The 20,828-nt window shown below is 39.3% G+C and overlaps 1 protein-coding gene across 1 annotated transcript; it reads right to left on the bottom strand.

The window, feature by feature from the left end:
• Positions 1-2,343: 2,343 nt before the first annotated feature.
• Positions 2,344-20,245, bottom strand: lrp3 (low density lipoprotein receptor-related protein 3). Its single transcript, XM_056233798.1, has 8 exons — positions 20,116-20,245; positions 16,043-16,181; positions 13,707-13,912; positions 10,743-11,137; positions 9,971-10,192; positions 5,338-5,810; positions 3,947-4,079; positions 2,344-3,411 (listed from the first exon to the last, which is right to left on the bottom strand). Exons 1-8 carry the CDS (start codon positions 20,198-20,200, stop codon positions 2,572-2,574), a joined length of 2,493 nt encoding a protein of 830 aa, XP_056089773.1. The 5' UTR covers positions 20,201-20,245; the 3' UTR covers positions 2,344-2,571.
• Between the last annotated feature and the right edge of the window lie 583 nt (positions 20,246-20,828).

Genomic DNA, 20,828 nt, shown 5'->3' on the forward strand with positions numbered 1-20,828 from the left:
GGGTTGTGACCCTCTGTAGGCGACACGGTGAATCTCTTATAAGGCGTTGGGGAGGTAAGAGGAGATCTCTGAAGTCTTTTCAGAATTTTTCTGAAGGTCAATGTAGAATGTTATTGATGAGAAGTAGAGATTCAGGCATATGAAGTTCTATGTTATTGACATGATATTCCATGAGGGATGGTATTTATGCACATGTGTGCTTTAGTGTTGTAGCCACATTTATTAGGTTTTTGGTGATTTCTAGCATGTGAACAATCATTACTGAATGCTGGAGCTGAACTGTGAGATCATCTAATCAAGTATGACCAAAGAAAAAACCCGCAGTGTCTGAGCTTAAGTCGACTCACCGGTGTTCTACTCTGACAGGGCAAACATTCTGCTACAAGGCTCCAAATCTGCAAGTACACTACCATTCAAAAGATTGGGGTTGCTGAGATGTTTTAAAAAAATTTGAAAGAAGTCTCTTCTGCTCACCAAGGCTGCATATACACTCACCTAAAGGATTATTATACACCTGTTCAATTTCTCATTAATGCGATTATCTAATCAACCAATCACATGGCAGTTGCTTCAATGCATTTAGGGGTGTGGTCCTGGTCAAGACAATCCCCTGAACTCCAAACTGAATGTCAGAATGGGAAAGAAATGTGATTTAAGCAATTTTGAGCATGGCATGGTTGTTGGTGCCAGACGGGCCGGTCTGAGTATTTCACAATCTGCTCAGTTACTGGGATTTTCACGCACAACCATTTCTAGGGTTTACAAAGAATGGTGTGAAAAGGGAAAAACATCCAGTATGCGTCAGTCCTGTGGGCGAAAATGCCTTGTTGATGCTAGAGGTCAGAGGAGAATGGGCCGACTGATTCAAGCTGATAGAAGAGCAACTTTGACTGAAATAACCACTCGTTACAACCGAGGTATGCAGCAAAGCATTTGTGAAGCCACAACACACACAACCTTGAGGCGGATGGGCTACAACAGCAGAAGACCCCACCGGGTACCACTCATCTCCACTACAAATAGGAAAAAGAGGCTACAATTTGCAAGAGCTCACCAAAATTGGACAGTTGAAGAAAAATGTTGCCTGGTCTGATGAGTCTCGATTTCTGTTGAGACATTCAGATGTTAGAGTCAGAATTTGGCGTAAACCGAATGAGAACATGGATCCATCATGCCTTGTTACCACTGTGCAGGCTGGTGGTGGTGGTGTAATGGTGTGGGGGATGTTTTCTTGGCACACTTTAGGCCCCTTAGTGCCAATTGGGCATCGTTTAAATGCCACGGCCTACCTGAGCATTGTTTCTGACCATGTCCATCCCTTTATGGCCACCATGTACCCATCCTCTGATGGCTACTTCCAGCAGGATAATGCACCATGTCACAAAGCTCGAATCATTTCAAATTGGTTTCTTGAACATGACAATGAGTTCACTGTACTAAAATGGCCCCCACAGTCACCAGATCTCAACCCAATAGAGCATCTTTGGGATGTGGTGGAACGGGAGCTTCGTGCCCTGGATGTGCATCCCACAAATCTCCATCAACTGCAAGATGCTATCCTATCAATATGGGCCAACATTTCTAAAGAATGCTTTCAGCACCTAGTTGAATCAATGCCACGTAGAATTAAGGCAGTTCTGAAGGCGAAAGGGGGTCAAACACAGTATTAGTATGGTGTTCCTAATAATCCTTTAGGTGAGTGTATTTGAACAAAAATACAGTAAATCAGTAATATTGTGAAATAGAATAGTGAAGTCACATTTTTTAATAACTGTTTTCTTTTGTAATATATTTAAAAATGTAATTTATTCCTGTGATGGCAAAGCTGTATTTTCAGCATCATTACTGCAGTCTACAGTTTCACATGGTCCTTCAGAAATCATTCAAATATGCTGATTTGCTGCTCAAGAAACACTTCTTATTACCGTATTATCAATGTTGAAAACAGTTGTGCTGCTTAATATATATATATATTTTTTTTTCCATTAAATTCTAGAGCAGCATTTATTTGAAATTTTTGTAACAATGTAAAAGTCTTTATTGTCACTTTTGATCAATGTGATCAGCATCCTTGCTGAATAAAATATCAATTTCTTTAAAATACAAACAAATTCTAACCGACCCCAAACTTTTGAACGATACTGTATGTTTACATGCACTTCAATTTCAGTCCAACTAAAGCAATAATTTGCCTTTTCCAAATGTCATGTAAATGCTTAAGCCTGACTGAAATAATACCAGTCTGTTTTCTGCAAAGTCAGACTAACAGACCGAGGCATGACTGTATTTCGGCTTCGTCCAGCATGTATACACGCTATTCAGGCTACAATAGGGCATGTGACATTTTCCAAAAATGTGATGCTTAACATGTATTTAATCCTTCAAATATTTGCATTCAAATTGTGTTATATATACAGTCAGATGAAGTCTGTAGCTCGACTAAGCAAAAAGCTGCATTATTACTGCGCATGTAAACGTACTTTATGACTCTGGATGGAAGGCTGTTGGTTGAACCTGGTAAGGCTCACTGTGTTGGCACAAAATCAGAATAAGGAGGCTGATAAAGGCTTCTCAGTGCACTAACAGAATCTCATCATCTTCTTCCTCACAAGTTGTGAGTCTGCAAAGCCTGACACAGTCATCAGGAACATCTTCCGTTCCTAATGATTTCCTGGAGTGTCCATGAGCATCTGTGAGCGAGTCTGTGTGTGGTTTTCTGAATGTAGGAAAGCTCCTCTGCTCCTCAGACTGACCGCTGGAGGACGTGGGTGACTCGGGGGAAGAAAGCGGTGAGATGCCCACAGAGGTGTAGCGTAGGAGAGAGACTCCTCTGAGCTCTGCAGCCAGTTCCTGCACCAGCCGTCTGGAGGATCTCGACCGGCTCGTTCTGCGTTTGGGGCTATCGGGGGGTCCAGGGGGACTATCGGCATCTTTATGTTTTGGGGAAATGCCCTGTTTGGATCTCGCTCTCATCCCCTCTGAACTTCTGTCATCTTCATCATCTTCATCCTCCAGGGTGTCAGAGGTGGAGCGGGGCGAGCTGGGCGAGGGCAGAGAGAGAGGAGAGGCCGGAGACTCTCTGTCAGGTAGGCAGAGGGCCTCAGTGTGAGCCTGCAGCGCCAATCCCAGCGCCACCGTCGAACAGGACGGCGGAGTCTGTCCCGCACTCTCTCGCGACTCCTCTCCGCCATCGTCCGCTGTGTTGTAGCTGTGGAGGCTCAGATCGGGGTGTGCGTTTGTGTGAGTGTGACCCGGAGGCGTGAGGAGAGGGATCTGACCCCGTAACCGAGAGCCACGATGGAACAGGCGATTCCACAGACGACCAAGACGCCGCCGTGACGAGGAACGACGAGAGGAGTGACGGCGAATCTGCCTCCGCATAGCCGAACGGAGATTCTGCAGGACAGACACCTGAGAAAGACACAGAAAATAGAGAAACAGACTCTATCAAATAACTGTCAGTCATTTAGTTGGACTCTCTAAAGTTACTATGGATTTACTATGGTTCGCCTTTTTAATCACCTGATGCAAACTCACGTACTTGCCATGTTTGTTTGCTCATGTTTGTTTGCTTAGTGTCTTTGTGGGTTTTGTGGAATCTTAACTGAACTGGCACAAAGGAAGTATAATTCACTGAATTACAATTCAGACAAACAGGTAAAGTCATTCTGAGAAATTAAGCATTTTTTTAATTTTAGATCTAAAATTGTATTCAATATAAAGAGGAAATAAGGAAATAAATTAAATACAAATTTGTTTTTCAAATAAAGCAATCTGCAAATCTTCACATCAAGATCTGTCAAGCCATTATTCAAACTTTGTCATCCTTTTCTAGTTAAAAATGACACTTATTGAAATTTCTTTTAATTTCAGCTAATTTAAACTCAAATTTGAATTGCAATCCTGTATACTACTTCAATTCAAATCCAATGTCATATTAACACACCTGTGTGGGGTTGTAGACTGGAAAGTCATCCACAGGAGGTATGAGACCTTGAGCTATCAGTTGACCATAAGAGGGCGGAGCCTCCCTTTGTACAAACTCCGCCTCTAGTCGGGTCATCTGGGTTTCAAAAGCTCTAATGAGAGAGAGGAAAATACAAAGACTTTTTAAAAAGGGAAGCTACTGAACACATGCAGGCAGGGTATCTCTCTAGAATCTCCAGGCGCTGTTAACCAGCGGTACTTTGACAGTTTGATGAAGTGCAGGTATTTTGGGTGCTGCTGTGTCTTTACAAGGCTAACTAGACAAAAACAGCGCATCACCCCCCAAAGCAACAAATGGGCTGTTACTGGAGATGCAATTTTGTTTAAAGTGCAACAAGAGAGTCATCCTTCACTTACTTCACTTCTTTCTCTCGTTGGGACCAACTTGTACTTTTCTAACTTTCAGCAAAAAGTTAAGGCTTAAAGGACTTTCTGTTTCTCACTGATTGTGTGTGTGTGTGTGTGTGTGTCTAAGTAGGAGACGAAATGAACTGAAGTACAGTGTGAACCCATTTAGCACCAATTAAAGATTGACGTTCTTAACGTTTTCCAATGTTTTTTTTCCCCATTTCTAAACATCACTAGAAAAAGACAAGAGATATTAAGATGTTAGTTTTTTTTTTTTTTTTATATACACAGCCATTCAAAAGTTTGAGGTTAATAAGGTTTTTTAAATAAAGTAATATTAATAAATAAGAATACTTTCATTCAGCAAGGAGACAGTAAATGTGAAAGGAAAAGTGACAGTAAAGTATTTTACATTGTCATACTTTTAAAAGTATTTTGTTTCAAATAAATGCTGTTCTTGAAAATATATATCACCATTTCCACTTAAATATTAAGCAGCACTACTGTTTTCAACATTGATAATAATAAGAAGTGTTTCTTGAGCAGAAAATCAGCATATTATAATGATTTAAGAAGGATCATGACTGTGACACTGAAGACTGGAGTAATGATGCTGAAAATTCAGCTTTGCCATTACAGAAATAAATTACATTTTAAAATAAAAATATTTTGAATTGTAATAATATAACACAATATTACTGTTTTTACTGTATTGTAATCAAATAAATGCAGCCTAGATGAGTTCTTTCAAAAACATATATTTAAATATTTAAGCAAAAACTAAATCTACTCAGAAAAAAGAAAATTGCAAATGGGTTAAGAAAAATAAATAAAAATAGAAAGTATTATCGTACATAATTTTGATTATCAAATAGATAGATCTTAAAAAAATACAGATACAAAATAATAATAATAATAATAATTTAGGAATCACCATGCATTTTCTGACTTATTTGGCTATATGTTTAAATGCAGACAGGAAACAGATGGAAACGACCTCACCTGTACTCTCTTGTCCTGAGCGAATAGAGTTTAAAGGCACAACCCAGTGCAATGACCAGCAGCAGCCCACAGACCAAGCTGCCAATCAGAGCTGCTGTAATCACCTTCCTGGGCACAGACGCCAGACAGTCTCTCTCATCGCTGCCGTCGAGACAGTCCTCTTGCCCGTCGCACCGCCACGTCTCAAAGATGCACAGGTTGGTTCCGCAGTGGAAGTTTCCAGGCTGGCAATCAAAACAGTTTTTCTCATCCGAGCCGTCGGGGCATTTCTTCTGGTTGTTACACCTCTCAGAAGCCGAGTAACACGCCCCACTGCCACCCGCGCAGGGATACTCTCCTGGCTGGCACAAGGGGCAGTCCTCCTCATCTCGCCCCCCAGGACAATGCCAGTAGCCATCACAGCGCTGCAGCTCAGAGTAACAGCCCTCGTCTGTGCCACATGGATGCTCACCTGGAAAGCAGTATCCCTTAACCTGCAGAGAGAGGGGTGGAGTTTAAACACCATTAGTGTCACAGTGTCATAAACTGTAATAAGCTCAAATTATTTAACAGTTTTGCTTATGGATATTTAGTTAAAGCGGCATTGTGGAACGTTGGCCTCTCTATCGCCATTTGTGGTTAAAACATTTAACTGCAGGTTACTTGTGGAGTTTTTTTTTTTTTTGTCAGTTGTGTTTCTCCAATACAAGAACTAATCATGTAAACCTCAAATTTCCTGCCAAATTTCACCCAACCACTTAAAATACATAACTTATTTTCAACTGATTATATTTGGGGTTGATAGACTTTTTTAAAAATGCTTTTGAAAGAAGTCTCTTATGCTCACCAAGCCTGCATTCATTAGATCAAAACATTAATATTTTAAAATATTACAATTTAACCTCCTGAGACCCGAGAGTTTGCCTAGTGTGCATTTTATAATTGTTCTTGCAATTTGGGATAAGTAGGACCTAATAAATATAATAACTAAAATTTGTTTTTGTACAGGAAGTAGTTTTTGCAGAAAATGATGTCCTCATGTGAGGACAGTGGGTCTATGATTTACCATATGATGTCCTCGTGTGAGGACACAGTACTAGCAATATAAAAAAAAACTTGTGGTTGTAAAATGGTTGTAATTCAAGAATGCTTTGGAATATAGACATATGGTTGGTCTTGTTTTTAAGAAGACATTTGCCAGATTATTGTAGAAGTGAAATAAATTATGAAAGTGAAACAGAAAAAAAGTTATAGAAGTTTGAGTTTATGAAAATATAGAATGTAAAAATATAATTATTTATATTTTATATAAAATATATATATTATAAAATATATTTGACTCTAAAACTGCTAGAAAATTAAAGCCAAAAATCTAAACAAGTTGTGTTCCAAATTTTAGGTTGATATCTCAAAAAATTAGCTTTCAGTAAGATTTTATTTGGGCGTAGTACCAAACTTTTTCACTAGATGGACAGCCAGCTTCCTTACTGGCCATATAAGGGTGTCTCCATTTTCATATGTTTTGAGTGATCTGAACCATGTCTTTCCATAATTTCATACAATTTATTAAGTATGCATCCTATTCAGAAATAGTATGGGTGTTTTGGCAGTATTTGATTTGATTTCAACCTCTAATAAACATAAAAAGAGCACATATGTGCGTTATAGCTCGCTGCCGCATCACAAATCGAGAATTCATAATATTTTTCTTTATATTCTAAAAATTCAGACCTTTTTTTCTCATAACATTTAATTAGTGTTATCTTTTGAACTCTTGGCATGAAAACAAACTGAGGTTTCTACCAATCTTTCATGATTTTTCATGTTTTTTTTTCTATTTCAAAATAAAGGCCTAAACACGCCTAATGAATATGAAATATTCTTGTTGCAAATTGATAAATTACTGCTATTCTGTAATTTATTTTAAAAAACAGCCACCAAATATGAAAACTAGAGATTGTAAGCTTTCAAATGATATTTAGTTTGTCAATATTACTTTAGGTTTTTACTAAGATCTTATTGTTCTAAATATATATGGGCAAACGTCCCACGTGGTGGGACGGTGACAGTTAAGGGGATTACGTAACATAGTCCCAATGTCCTCAAACGAGTACTTCATATTTACTGATGTCCTAGAGTGTTACTATTACTAAAATATGTCAAATTTTAATCCCCATATGATGATAGAGACAGTATTGTACATAAATACATTTGTTTCATTCATATAATTTGAATAGATTTTTTACCTGGGTCATTTTTCTTTCTGGAACAGGTGTAGAAGTGTTAGGGTTAGGGTTAGGGTCATTTTCTTCTCACTGACATTGGTGTAATGTTATGATATCACTACAAGATGGTGTGGGCAGTGCCCCTAAATCTGGCCAACATGCCTAAGATTTACAAATTTGACTATCATTGTGTCAAGAGGCAAAAATGTAATGTCCTCATATGAGGCCGCAGGGTCTAACTGTTATAATATACTTCTAAATGTAATTTATTCAGCATTCTAATATGCTGATTTGCTGCTCTACAGTTAAACAGTTGTGCTGCTTACTTTTTTTTTTTACAATATTTTGAAATCGAAATTTTTTGTAACATTGTCAATGTCTTGACTTGACTCCTTGCTGAAATAAAATAATTAACTTCTGTGCCTCAAACAAACGCTAAACATCATTCAAAGGCTTGTTGCCATTAACTTGGCAAACTTGGGCAATTCTAGTGATTATTTCATCCTAAAAAGCACTCACACTCCAGGAACATCAGGTGAGGCAGGTGCTGAAGACTGTGAACACCAGAAAAGCAGCCGGTCCAGATGGTGTACTCGGAAAAGTACTTTGTGCCTGTGCTGACCAGCTAGTGGGAGTTTTGACTAGGTTGTTTAACCTCTCACTGTCACAGGCTACCATCCCCCAGTGCCTGAAGTCAGCTACCATCATTCCTGTACCAAAGTCTTCTACCCCAAAGTGCTCCAACGACTACAGACCTATTGCCTTGACGTCAGTAGTCATGAAATGCTTTGAGAGGCTCATCTTGCACCACATCAAGTCCTGGCTCCCCTCAAACCTGGACCCACATCAGTTCGCCAACAGAGCTAACAGATCAACGGAAGACGCCATCGACACAGCTCTTTACACAGCACTTAACCACCTGGAGCAGCCAGGGAGCTACGTCAGGATGCTGTTCATAGATTACAGCTCGGCATTTAACACCATTATTCCTGATATCCTAGAGGACAAGTTGACCAACATCGCTCTCCCCCCCTCCACCTGTGCCTGGATTAAGAACTTCCTGACTGACCGCCCTCAAACGGTTAAGGTAGGCTCCACCTGCTCCTCCACCCTGACCCTCAGCACAGGCTCCCCTCAGGGCTGTGTGCTGAGCCCTCTCCTGTATTCCCTGTACACGCATGACTGTACACCCATCCACCCCTCCAATACCATCATTAAATTTGCGGATGACACTCCGGTCATTGGCCTCATCAGCAGAGGGGATGAGTCTGCGTACAGGGACGAGGTTAACAGGTTGGCAGGTTGGTGCTCCGAACACAACCTGCTGCTTAACACCAGCAAAACTAAGGAGATGGTCATAGACTTCAGGAAACATAAAGGGGAACCAGCCCCACTGAGCATCAACGGGGACTGTGTTCAGCGGGTGTCCTCCTATAAATTCCTTGGTACACACATAACTGATGACCTCTCCTGGACTGCTAACTCACTCGCAGTAGTAAAAAAGGCTCGACAGCGACTACACTTCCTAAGGATACTCAGACGGAACCATCTGGAGGAGAAACTGTTGGTGGCCTTTTACCGCAGCACCATTGAGAGTGTCCTGACGTATGGCATCACGACCTGGTATGCCAACTGCAAAGTGGCGGACAGAAAGAACCTGCAGAGGGTCATAAAGACAGCTCAATACATCACTGGCAGTTCCCTACCATCGCTAGAAGACATCGCCAGCACGCTGTGTTTTAGAAGAGCTAGGTCAATCACTGCCGACCTCTCACACCCAGGACAGCACCTGTTCAATCTCCTGCCCTCTGGCAGAAGATACAGGTGTCTTAAGACCAGGACAAACAGACTCAAAAACAGTTTCTTTCCTTGGGCCATTAGGTCACTGAACTCATATAGTGTGTGTGCGCTATGATGTGTAAATGTGGTGTGTATATATAGTTTACTTCCCTCTTCTTCTTTTATTTGTTATTTTTATCTTTTATTGTTTATATATTTACTATATTATTATGCACTGGCCGCAGATGCACTGTAATTTCATTGTATACCTGATGTGCAATGACAATAAAGATTCTTACTCTTACTTACTTGTTCTATCAAACACTGTAAAAACTACTTTGTTTCTAGGTGGAGTGATTAAAAAACATTAGTGTGCCCTTACAGCCAGAAGTTGCATTTAGCCAAACAACAATAAGATTATAGCTTGTCAGATGGAGAAAGTTTTGTGAATGTGTGTGCTGTCAGTGAATGGACTGTGGTGTGAGGCTAAGACAATACAGATGCATGCAAGCACAGAAAGACCAGACAATTCTACACTGTACTGACGCAAAGTATTCCAACAACACAGACAATGTCAATGAAAAATGGAGAGCATAATTCATCAGCAGGAAGCATACAAATTATCATTAGCATCACAGGGAATAAGAGACCTGGTAGGTGGCATTGAATCCATGTCCAGGACTGTGTGGTTTAGCGTGGTAGAAGACGCTCATCTGTCCCTGGGAAGATTCCAGCAGAGCTCGTCTGTGGTTATTATGGTGAGAGAGACTCTGCAGAAGGCGTTCTGCACGCTCTCCCAAACCATCGTAAACACGCACAGAGTCTCCCACACCCAGCTGTAGGTCCACCTGGAGCACCAGCGGCTTTGGGTCCTGAAGCAAAAACAGTCACGAGGAACACCGTAAGTGATTTAATAATACTTGCAAATTCCAGACTGGCAAAAAAAAGTGACTGGGAGAATTTTTCTTACATATATTTCTTGAAATCAGCAGAAAAGTATGAAATTAGAAATAGAACTACATGTTGTTTGGGTAGCAACATTGTTTTGAAACAACACCAATGCCTATGGTAATTTCCCTTAAATGTAAAATGACCTTAAAGAAATAAGATTTTAACAACTTAACAGTTCAAATAATTAATGTTTTGACAAAAGTACAAAGTTTTATAAAATGATAAACCGCATGATTATGTATGCATGTATGCTACTGCCCTGAATGAAAATGCTAAATCAATGCAAACTCACAGTAAGCGGTGCTTATGGAAAAGCAGAAATACATAAGTTACCCATGTACACAAAGAAAAACATTAATATAACCCCTCCACAAATAAAAGAAACTTCATAATTGCAATCATTCAATGTCATAAAGACACATTTTGCAGAAAGGCAACTCAAAATAAGAATGACTGAGATTCTTATCATACTTTTGTGTCCAGGAACCACGTGCAGTGAAGATCTGTGCCGCTGCTCCTGTTTGGACGGAAAAAATCAGGTGAGGCAAACGTCCCGTAGAAGTTGACCAAGCGTTTTCCACAGGACGTGTCGGGGCAGTGGGACTCGTCAGATCCGTCAGGGCAGTCCCGGGCTCCATTACAGCGCAGAGACACCGGCAGACAGCGGGTAGATTGGATATCAGAGCACTGCAAGGTGCCTGGCGGACACAGACTCACCCGGGCGGATGTGGGTGGGGCGGCACAGATCCTTTCATCTGTATTGTCTCCGCACTCATCCAATCCATTACAGCGCCAGGAGCGTGGAACGCACTTACCGTTTCCACATAAATATTCATCGTTCTCACAACTACTCTGACCCAGTCGACCTAACGAGAGAAAAAAAACAGACAAAAGAGAAGAAGAGATTTGAGTCTTTTGCACACGTAAACACTGACACTGTTGAAAAAAGCCAATCAAATCTACCCACTCTGCAGATGGTGTTTGCCTGGTGACAGCTTAACAAACACAGCCGTTCAGTATTATTGATTGAACTGCACCTCTAAGGAAAATGCACAAACACAGCATTTCACCCCGACACACACACACTCAATGAGATGCACACATGCCCTGTGGAGTTGAGTAATGACAGCCCATTATCTCCTTCATCTTCATTAGCTACATATTAGATCTAATCAACAGTGGAGATCTATGTAAAACACACTGAAAGTAGTGCTATCCAAATATGCACATCAATTTTCATAGTACATTATATAACATTAGCGTTTCATCATGGCTCTATGGCCATATACTATTGATCTGCTAAGCCTGCATTTGCCTGGTCAATCTGTGCCTACAGTAAATCTATATGCTGCGGAAAGAGTCTTCGTGCTTTCTAATGCAGGAACAGAACTAAATCTGATGAAATATTTCAAACTCCAAAGAAAATGAATAAAGTATAATCAAACTATGCCAAATCATTTTGTATTAAACCCTAGAACACAAAAGGATAATATGGCATCACCACTTCTTCTGAAGACTGTTTGAAGATTTAAAGTAATAGTTCACACACACAAAAAAATGAAACATTTGTTTGCACTTGAATAATGCACACAACTTCTCTAAGGATTAGTGTTCAGTAAGATTTTTTGTTTGTTTGTTTGTTTAATAAAGAAATCAATTTTTTTTTAGCAAGGATGCTTTAAAACAGTAAAGACATACAGTATGTCACATTACAAATCCTCTTACATTTTACATTACATTTACATACATTTACAATACATTACATTTCTGTTTCAAATAAAACTTGTATTCAATTCATCAAAGGAAAAGAATTAGGAAAAAGTTTCATAGTTTTCAAAAAAATATTAAGCATTTCTTGAGCAGCAAATCAGCATATTAGAATGATTTCTGAAGGATCATTTGACACTGTAGACTGGAGTAATGATGCTGAAAATGAGCTTTGCCATCAAAGGAATAAATTACATTTTAAAATATATTACAATATAAAGGAGATATTTATACTGTAATAATATTTCACATTATTACTGTTTATACTGTATTTTTGAATAGCTCCATGAAAAAAATCGTAGCGACCCGAAACTGTTGACATTTGGGAAGTTTTGAATGCAGACACGCATACACATGTTTTTTACAGTCTATGTTCAAAACTTGCTAAATGTCAATTGGTCACAAGACACACAATAACCAATAACATGACACCAGATTTGAATGTGCATGAGAACAAATTAAATTTATTAGGACTGGCAGTAGAGAAAAATATAGAAAATAAAAATATTACAGTTTTAAAAACATGAATTATAGGGCACGAGTTGCATTAAAGCTGCGGTCCTGCGTTTTTCCTCTTTGTCGCCATCTCTGTTCGAAATCTGCAATTGCAGTTATTCGCGGAGTTATCTACTTTACGTGAGTTGTACTTCAACACCCTCAACATGACACATCGCGGATGAACACAATGTTTGAGGAGAGTGTGCAGCTGTCAGTCACCGCGCCGGTGTGGATACTGGCATTCAGAATCACAGATTATTCTTTTTGGAAGTATGACCAACATAATAATTTTCACCAGAAAATGTCCTCTGAACAAGTAAGTAACATCCACTTTTGTTCTGGTTCTGACATTGCAGTAAATCGCGCTGATTAAATTTAACAATCGCTTATAAGTTATCATATTACGCAAAACCATGCAAATTATACTTTGTTCTCAAATTGTTAATGTTAACAACGTCAGCATTGCGTGACTACATGTGATGCCCTTCCTGTCCTTATGTATCATTGTTTTCGCATGGGTCCGGTTGCAGTCTCTTTTTTTCTGTAAGTAAGCCACTCCGAAGTCCGAACGAAGTCTTTTGCTTTACAGCGGGTGAGACTCCAGTTGTCACTGGTGATTGTCGATTGAACCTTTCTGGATCCGCCATTAAATTGATCAGTTTAATTATATCAAGTGCTGTGAGAAAAGGCTATAAATCTCCACCTCCAACATCCTCACACGCAATATAGCTTATACTAGCCGAGACTCCTTCTTTATGTGTACAGATGTGACGTAATGACGCAAAGACATGCTCGAATCTCCCGCGGAAATCCACCAGTACCACTGGAATTAAAAACATTATTACAAGCTTACCGCTTTGAATCGAGCTAAGGCAAGCAGATAGTTTTGAACACTGGCTGGTAATGTATTTTCTCAAATATGTATTTTGGATAATTTTTAACCCCAAAAAAGCTACGGACTGCAGCTTTAACTACTTTTATTGTATAACACACCTTATATATATATATATATATATATATATATATATTTCATGCTATGTTTATGTTTCATAGAAGAAAAACAGTTATATGAATTTGGACCATAATGAGTAAGTAAATGATGAGATGTTTGAGTGAATTATTCTTTGAATGGGCTCTAATGGAACATATGCACACTCTAAGCTCACTCACCTCGTATATAAGACAGTCTAAAGCCCTGTGCCTGTCCGGAGCTGTTGGCCTGAGAGTGGAAATAGACCCAGACTCGTCCTCTGGAGGAGATGAAGGGAGGAGGAAGAACTGAGCCACAGAACCGATACTCAGTTTTCCATGTGGGGCCGAGCAGCAGCCAGTCCCCCCTGCAGTCCGCCGTGTCCTCCACATCAAAGCTGTGAAAACTGGACACAGTAAACACATGGTGCTTAATGTATGCGATGGAATCTCTACTGCTTCACTAGCACTTCCACTGTACAATCATTTACAAGAACACTTCTAGAACAATATCATCAAAAGTATGAGAGCCACAATAAATGAGTTGCTACAAATATTCACAGAAAATGTGAAATTAATGTTCTAAAAATACAAAACAGCTTTTACAGTATCAATGCATAGCAGGAATTTGTTTTCTTCTCTTTGAATAATTTTTTTGTATACCTTTTTCACAATAAATGGGTCAATCTTCCTTTGCAGCATGTCCCCATCACATTTGTTTTATATATTGAATAAGATATTAAACAATTTTTAAAGATCAAACTATTTATGAAAAATCATATGATTTTATTTAAAAATCATATCAGATGTCAACGTCTAAAATAAAAAAGTTCAATCAAAATTCCTTAAACATGCTTGACATTTTTTAAAAAATTGAAAATTGTAGTTTTTCTTGTGATTGCATTTTGATACCTCCTTAAATTACACACTCATATTAATTTTCCGCATAACAGAAACCACCCTAATATTATGTCAGAGATACCAAAGAGTGAGAGATCATAAGCAAAAGAGAGAGAACACACACACACACACACAGAGAGAGAGACAAGACTGAGAGATAAAATCATCGTCCAGTACCATTACAGAAGAACGGGCCTTTTGCAGCCAATAACTTGACAATGTTTACAAAAACAACTAAATCAGTAAATCAGTTTAATCTTTTTTTTTATTTATATACATTATTGAACTGCACTATCATTGAAATCTCAGCCTGGTCTAATATTCTGTTGTCCAAGCAGTAGTCTGTATAGTCATTAAAATACAGACATTCAAACCTCCTCTGGCTGTCAATCAAATGCACACACACATACACATTATGCAAAGCCTCTGAATATTTCAGACAGGACTCAACAATAAGGATGACCTGGGGCCAGTGCCAGAGAGTTTTGTTGGCAGAACCATCACTTCACTAGTGTTGCAGTGTCATATATTTGGTGATCATAAACAAGTGTTTTTATGTCCCACAATCTTAAATGTTTAGTTTTCTGTGATATATTAACCATTGTTGTGAAAACTGCTGATGTTTGTCTTGCTGACACAGGCGAGGCTTTGTCGAAATTAAAACAATGACTTGTGATAGACTAGAAAAAATTTAAAATTATAAACAAATCTCTGAATGCCATCAGTTTCCTTTCCAGCAATAGTTAAATGTACATTAAAAATACGAATAAATTATTATATACCTCAAAAAATTAAGAAAAAAATTGTAACAATTTTTTACGCTGGGACTAGAGAAAATGTCAGCAGTCAACTGTCAACTAGATCAGTGAAAGAAATCCTTAATTTCAATTATCCATCTCATCTTAGTTTTAGATGAGTGGGTTCAGATTTTCTATATGCCAGTCTGTCTCTCTGAGGCAATGTGAGAAATCTGTTTGATAGCATATACCTCTACTCAGCTTTTAGACAATGAGTAATTAGCCAGAATGGATTCAAAGAAATTATCAGAACTATTATCCTTTTCCACCTAAGGGTTTCCTGATATGATTTCCTCGGGGAATTGGGGGATGATGTCATGCTTTAAATCATTACATTAAAGCAGAGTCAAAGCCCAAACACACACACTCACAGCAGTGGTATGAGAGGCGAGAAAAAGTACATTATAAAATCCCTGCAGTCAGCTCAAGCAATACAGCAGTAGGCGCTTTCAAACGGAAGACTGCACAGACCAATATACATGCTGCGCACTTGCAAACAGGCTCATAAAAAAATGAAATGCACAAAACAGTTAATTAGTTTGAAAGAAACCTTACATTGTTTTTGGTCTGGAAATATCATACATTCAATTGACTAGTAAAAGCTGTTAAGGGCCCTAAAAGTGTGAAAGTTGTCATGACAAATTGTTGCTAACGAACAATAGCATTTCTTGCAGAGAGGAGAAATGGTAATTCGCAAAACATTTCCAATATCAAGATACCATGAACAGGACAGCTGCTGAACAGGCACTATAATCTTGTAATGTATCATGTTAATAGGAATGAACAAGACACTGCTCATATAATCATCACCACAGCGAGAGTCTGCTTGTGTGCGTTTACCTTATTGTGATCACATCTCCACGGCTTCCCTGTATATTCCAGCTGCAATTCACTCCGGCCGGGTAGTTGAGGGGCCATGATGGGCTGTAGATCACTCCTCTCCTCTCAGTGTGTAACTCCACCTTACCGCCACAGGCAGCTGAGGAACACACACGGAAGACATGGGCATTGTTTGTGTGTGACCACAGCTCTCACACTGTGATTGAGATGGCATCAACACATCACATCAGCCTTTATGGATTCCTGAGTGCATGGTAGGTACATGTATGATTTATATTGAATTTGATCCACTCACTCAAGGAGGATCAGAGAGACACACAATACTCAATTTAGTGTGGAAGTATGTGAGAGTGTGTGCTAATGATTACCCATTTGGACAGAAACACAATAAGACAAGGAAGAACTAGTCCAGGAAGAAACAGAAAGTGCAAATGAGTGAATAACCATACACCGTTGTTTTCTCATACATCATCTTTTTCTCCTTTTATCTATGCTGAATCACTGTAAAGTCTCTTTAAATAAAAAAGGATAGTACAGAACTGTGTCTATTTTTGCGTGTATAAATTTAACATCTGTAAAGAAAGATGATTTAGGAAGTAAATGCTGATCAAAGGCAGGTTAAAGAAAGCTGTCTTTAACACACCTTGATAAATATTTGTGATTACTAGATTTTTACTATATAACCATTTTAATGTTTGCATTGAATTTATTAGCAGTAGTAGTAAAAAAAAAAAAACTTGAATTACTGGGTTTTTAAATATTGTATATAATATATATATATATATATATATATATATATATATATATATATATATATATACACTCACCGGCCACTTTATTAGGTACACCTGTCCAACTGCTCGTTAACACTTAATTTCTAAGCAGCCAATCACATGGCGGCAACTCAGTGCATTTAGGCATGTAGACATGGTCAAGACAATCTCCTGCAGTTCAAACCGAGCATCAGTATGGGGAAGAAAGGTGATTTGAGTGACTTTGAACGTGGCATGATTGTTGGTGCCAGAAGGGCTGGTCTGAGTATTTCAGAAACTGCTAATCTACTGGGATTTTCACGCACAACCATCTCTAGGGTTTACAGAGAATGGTCCGAAAAAGAAAAAACATCCAGTGAGCGGCAGTTCTGTGGGCGGAAATGCCTTGTTGATGCCAGAGGTCAGAGGAGAATGGCCAGACTGGTTCGAGCTGATAGAAGGGCAACAGTGACTGAAATAACCACTCGTTACAACCAAGGTATGCAGCAAAGCATTTGTGAAGCCACAACACGCACAACCTTGAGGCAGATGGGCTTCAACAGCAGAAGACTCCACCGGGTACCACTCATCTCCACTACAAATAGGAAAAAGAGGCTACAATTTGCAAGAGCTCACCAAAATTGAACAGTTGAAGACTGGAAAAATGTTGCCTGGTCTGATGAGTCTCGATTTCTGTTGAGACATTCAGATGTTAGAGTCAGAATTTGGCGTAAACAGAATGAGAACATGGAACCATCATGCCTTGTTACCACTGTGCAGGCTGGTGGTGGTGGTGTAATGGTGTGGGGGATGTTTTCCTGGCACACTTTAGGCCCCTTAGTGCCAATTGGGCATCGTTTAAATGCCACGGCCTACCTGAGCATTGTTTCTGACCATGTCCATCCCTTTATGGCCACCATGTACCCATCCTCTGATGGCTACTTCCACCATGTCACAAAGCTCTAATCATTTCAAATTGGTTTCTTGAACATGACAATGAGTTCACTGTACTAAAATGGCCTCCACAGTCACCAGATCTCAACCCAATAGAGCATCTTTGGGATGTGGTGGAACGGGAGATTCGCATCATGGATGTGCAGCCGACAAATCTGCGGCAACTGTGTGATGCCATCATGTCAATATGGACCAAACTCCCTGAGGAATGCTTCCAGCACCTTGTTGAATCTATGCCACGAAGAATTGAGGCAGTTCTGAAGGCAAAAGGGGGTCCAACCCGTTACTAGCATGGGGTACCTAATAAAGTGGCCGGTGAGTGTATATATATATAAATGATTATTAATAATACTAATTTATTTAGGGCTGAACATAAAAACAACAAAATTTCTCAATAATATTCCCATGACTTTTATCAGTAATAGAAATCACAATATTAAAATTCCCTTATATTTCCTCTGGTGTGCAGTAAAATCCCTTAATATAAACGGCAGCACATGACGTGATATATAACTCTATCATCACATCCCCAACATTACCCAACATTGTTCATTACCCTGCAGGGTAAACAGCCATCTCTCATACACACCCAACGTCAGTTTTTACTCTACATAATATGATGATGTCTAGGTGCGGTTGAATGCCCAGAAGCTAACACTGTTATTTGTGTGAGAGAACAGGAAAGAGATCAGGGGAATCCCTGCAATATAAGCACAAGTCATTTCTGAGTATTTTTAGATGTTGAGTCTCAAGGCTCATGATCACCTCACTGACATACTTTTTACATCCCCAGATACAAAGAGCACACATAACCTGAACTCAGATCAGTCTTACCTATATTCTTTCTGTATCTTTTGGCTGCTGAAAATGGACTTTTCTGCTTTGTTTCTCTCCTCCAAAATGACATTCTAGTAAATCACCTCTACACATAAATGAGAACATTTTGTTGTTATTGTGATGACTTGCACAGTTTTTTTTTCCAGAACTATTGCAAACTATTACAGTAAATGAACATCATTTTTGTCTTTATCTACCAGACAGAACATCATCTAAAAGGAAAATGTGTCAATATCAGTGATACACACATTTAGTAGGAATAAGATGCCTGGACATGGAATATCTGTAGTCAAAGAGAACAGCTATGTGCGTGGATGAGAATGATAAAGAAAGAGAGAAGAAGGTCCCTTTGTCTGTCTGTGTGTAAGACTAAGGGCTCTAGGTGTCACTGGTGCTATCAACACACCCCCACCCAAACCCTCTTTTGTCACCACCCCTTCACTGGATACCACCACCTCCAACAAAACAGACATTCGTCCTCTTTCTGTGCTTCTGTCTCTGATATGAGAAGATCTGCTAGGGTAAAAGCAGATGTCTCTTTCTCACATATTCTCTCTCTTCTAGCTGTGATTGTTTGTTGAGCATTTAGCTGACATCAACAGATCATGTGTTTTTAAGCAAGCCTATAGTGCTGTCTAGGAATAGATTGAGGGTGAGATCAGATCCCCAATACTTGGCAGACTGTGAAACCGTTGCTTTAGTTTTTAGTCTAGTTGTGGACATAAGAATGTACATATCCATAAAACTGATGTTCAGAATGCTGAGGAAGAAGAAAAAGTCACTGTGCACTAGTCATCACTATGTTGTCAGATTATCTGATCATAATAGTATTCGAAAATATATTTTTTTCTCTACAAGCCAGCCGGTTTGATGGTTTGTTGGACTTAGGTGCTGGGAGATGCTGGTGCTCAGCAGGTTTAAATGGTCTCTCAGTTTGACCTGCTGAAAAGTGTCCCAAACACCTTTAAAACTAACAAACAGACCAGACTGGGAGAGCAGCAAACCATTTTAAAAGAGTTGAAACTGTTTTTTCAATTAAGTGGTAACCGATATGTGGAGTCAATAACAGAACAAGGTGTGTAGAACTGCACGTAAACAACTAAATTTGCTTTTTATCCACGAAAGACTGCACAATAACACACATTTGTCAAAACAATTCACAATCTGCCAGTCGGTCTTCGAGGAGATCAGACTGATGCCGCCGTGTTTATAACTGTCATGGCAACAAGCCAAACGCTGATCTGTCCTCCTGGATTGTCCCTGTATGAATGCTGCAACACCTGCGCGCGCCGCTTAACCTTTCTTTGTCATCGGTGCCATTCCCATACTTCAAACTATAATCACCTGCGTCAGGTCTTAGGAGTGAAATAATATTTAATATCATTCTGACACGTGGGTGAAAAAGGTCAAATGTAATAAAAAGTGATTAGACCTTCTGATGTAAACCGCACATCTCACTCTTTTGTTCTATACAATATATAACAATGATATATATGTGATAATATCCCAATCCCTAAAAAGTCTACTTACCCACACAAACCCAAGCCCAACGCAGACAAATCCATTTCATAAGGTAAAGCCGAATCGAACCGATTCTCTCCATCATCACCGTCATCTTCTTGTTGTTCACAGCTCAAGTCATTTCCTCATAATCCAAATCCATATAACGTTATATATATATATTTTTTTTATACCACATATCTCATGTCGGTTTCACGCTTACGGTCGATTTAACTTCTTGTGCGAGCATCAAAAGCGACGTCTCTCCCTGTTTTCGAGCGGCTCCTCATTGCGCTGTATGGAGGGAACGGCAGAGACCTTCAGGGGAGAGACGGTATTGGAGGTTCAGTGGGGACAAAACATAGGATAGGACACACACTGATTCTTGAGGCGAACACTATTTGACATTTACTTGTCACTATCTTATCTTTGCATCATATATGAACGAGTAATAATATCGCTCCACTATAGTGGTACTTTGTGCCATATTGTCAATTAGCCTATGTAATAAGCCCTGATGCAGGGTGAAGTAATCGCGGCAATGCAGCTCAGTGGACTCCTGTCCATCACAGACTAACGTTACCGAGCGCATCCTATGAGCGCATCTCATGCCAAACAACACTGTCTGAGATCAATATTACAACACCAAGATAAAATGCTGCTGATCTAACGCTAAACAGCACAATGTTCAACTGAAATGTAACGTCTTAAGAATCGACTGAGGGCATTCTGCTGTAGGCTAA

The sequence above is a fragment of the Rhinichthys klamathensis genome, unplaced genomic scaffold (assembly GCF_029890125.1).
Source record: "Rhinichthys klamathensis goyatoka isolate OS25496 unplaced genomic scaffold, OSU_Roscu_1.1 h1tg000378l_1, whole genome shotgun sequence".
NCBI lineage: Eukaryota > Metazoa > Chordata > Actinopteri > Cypriniformes > Leuciscidae > Rhinichthys > Rhinichthys klamathensis.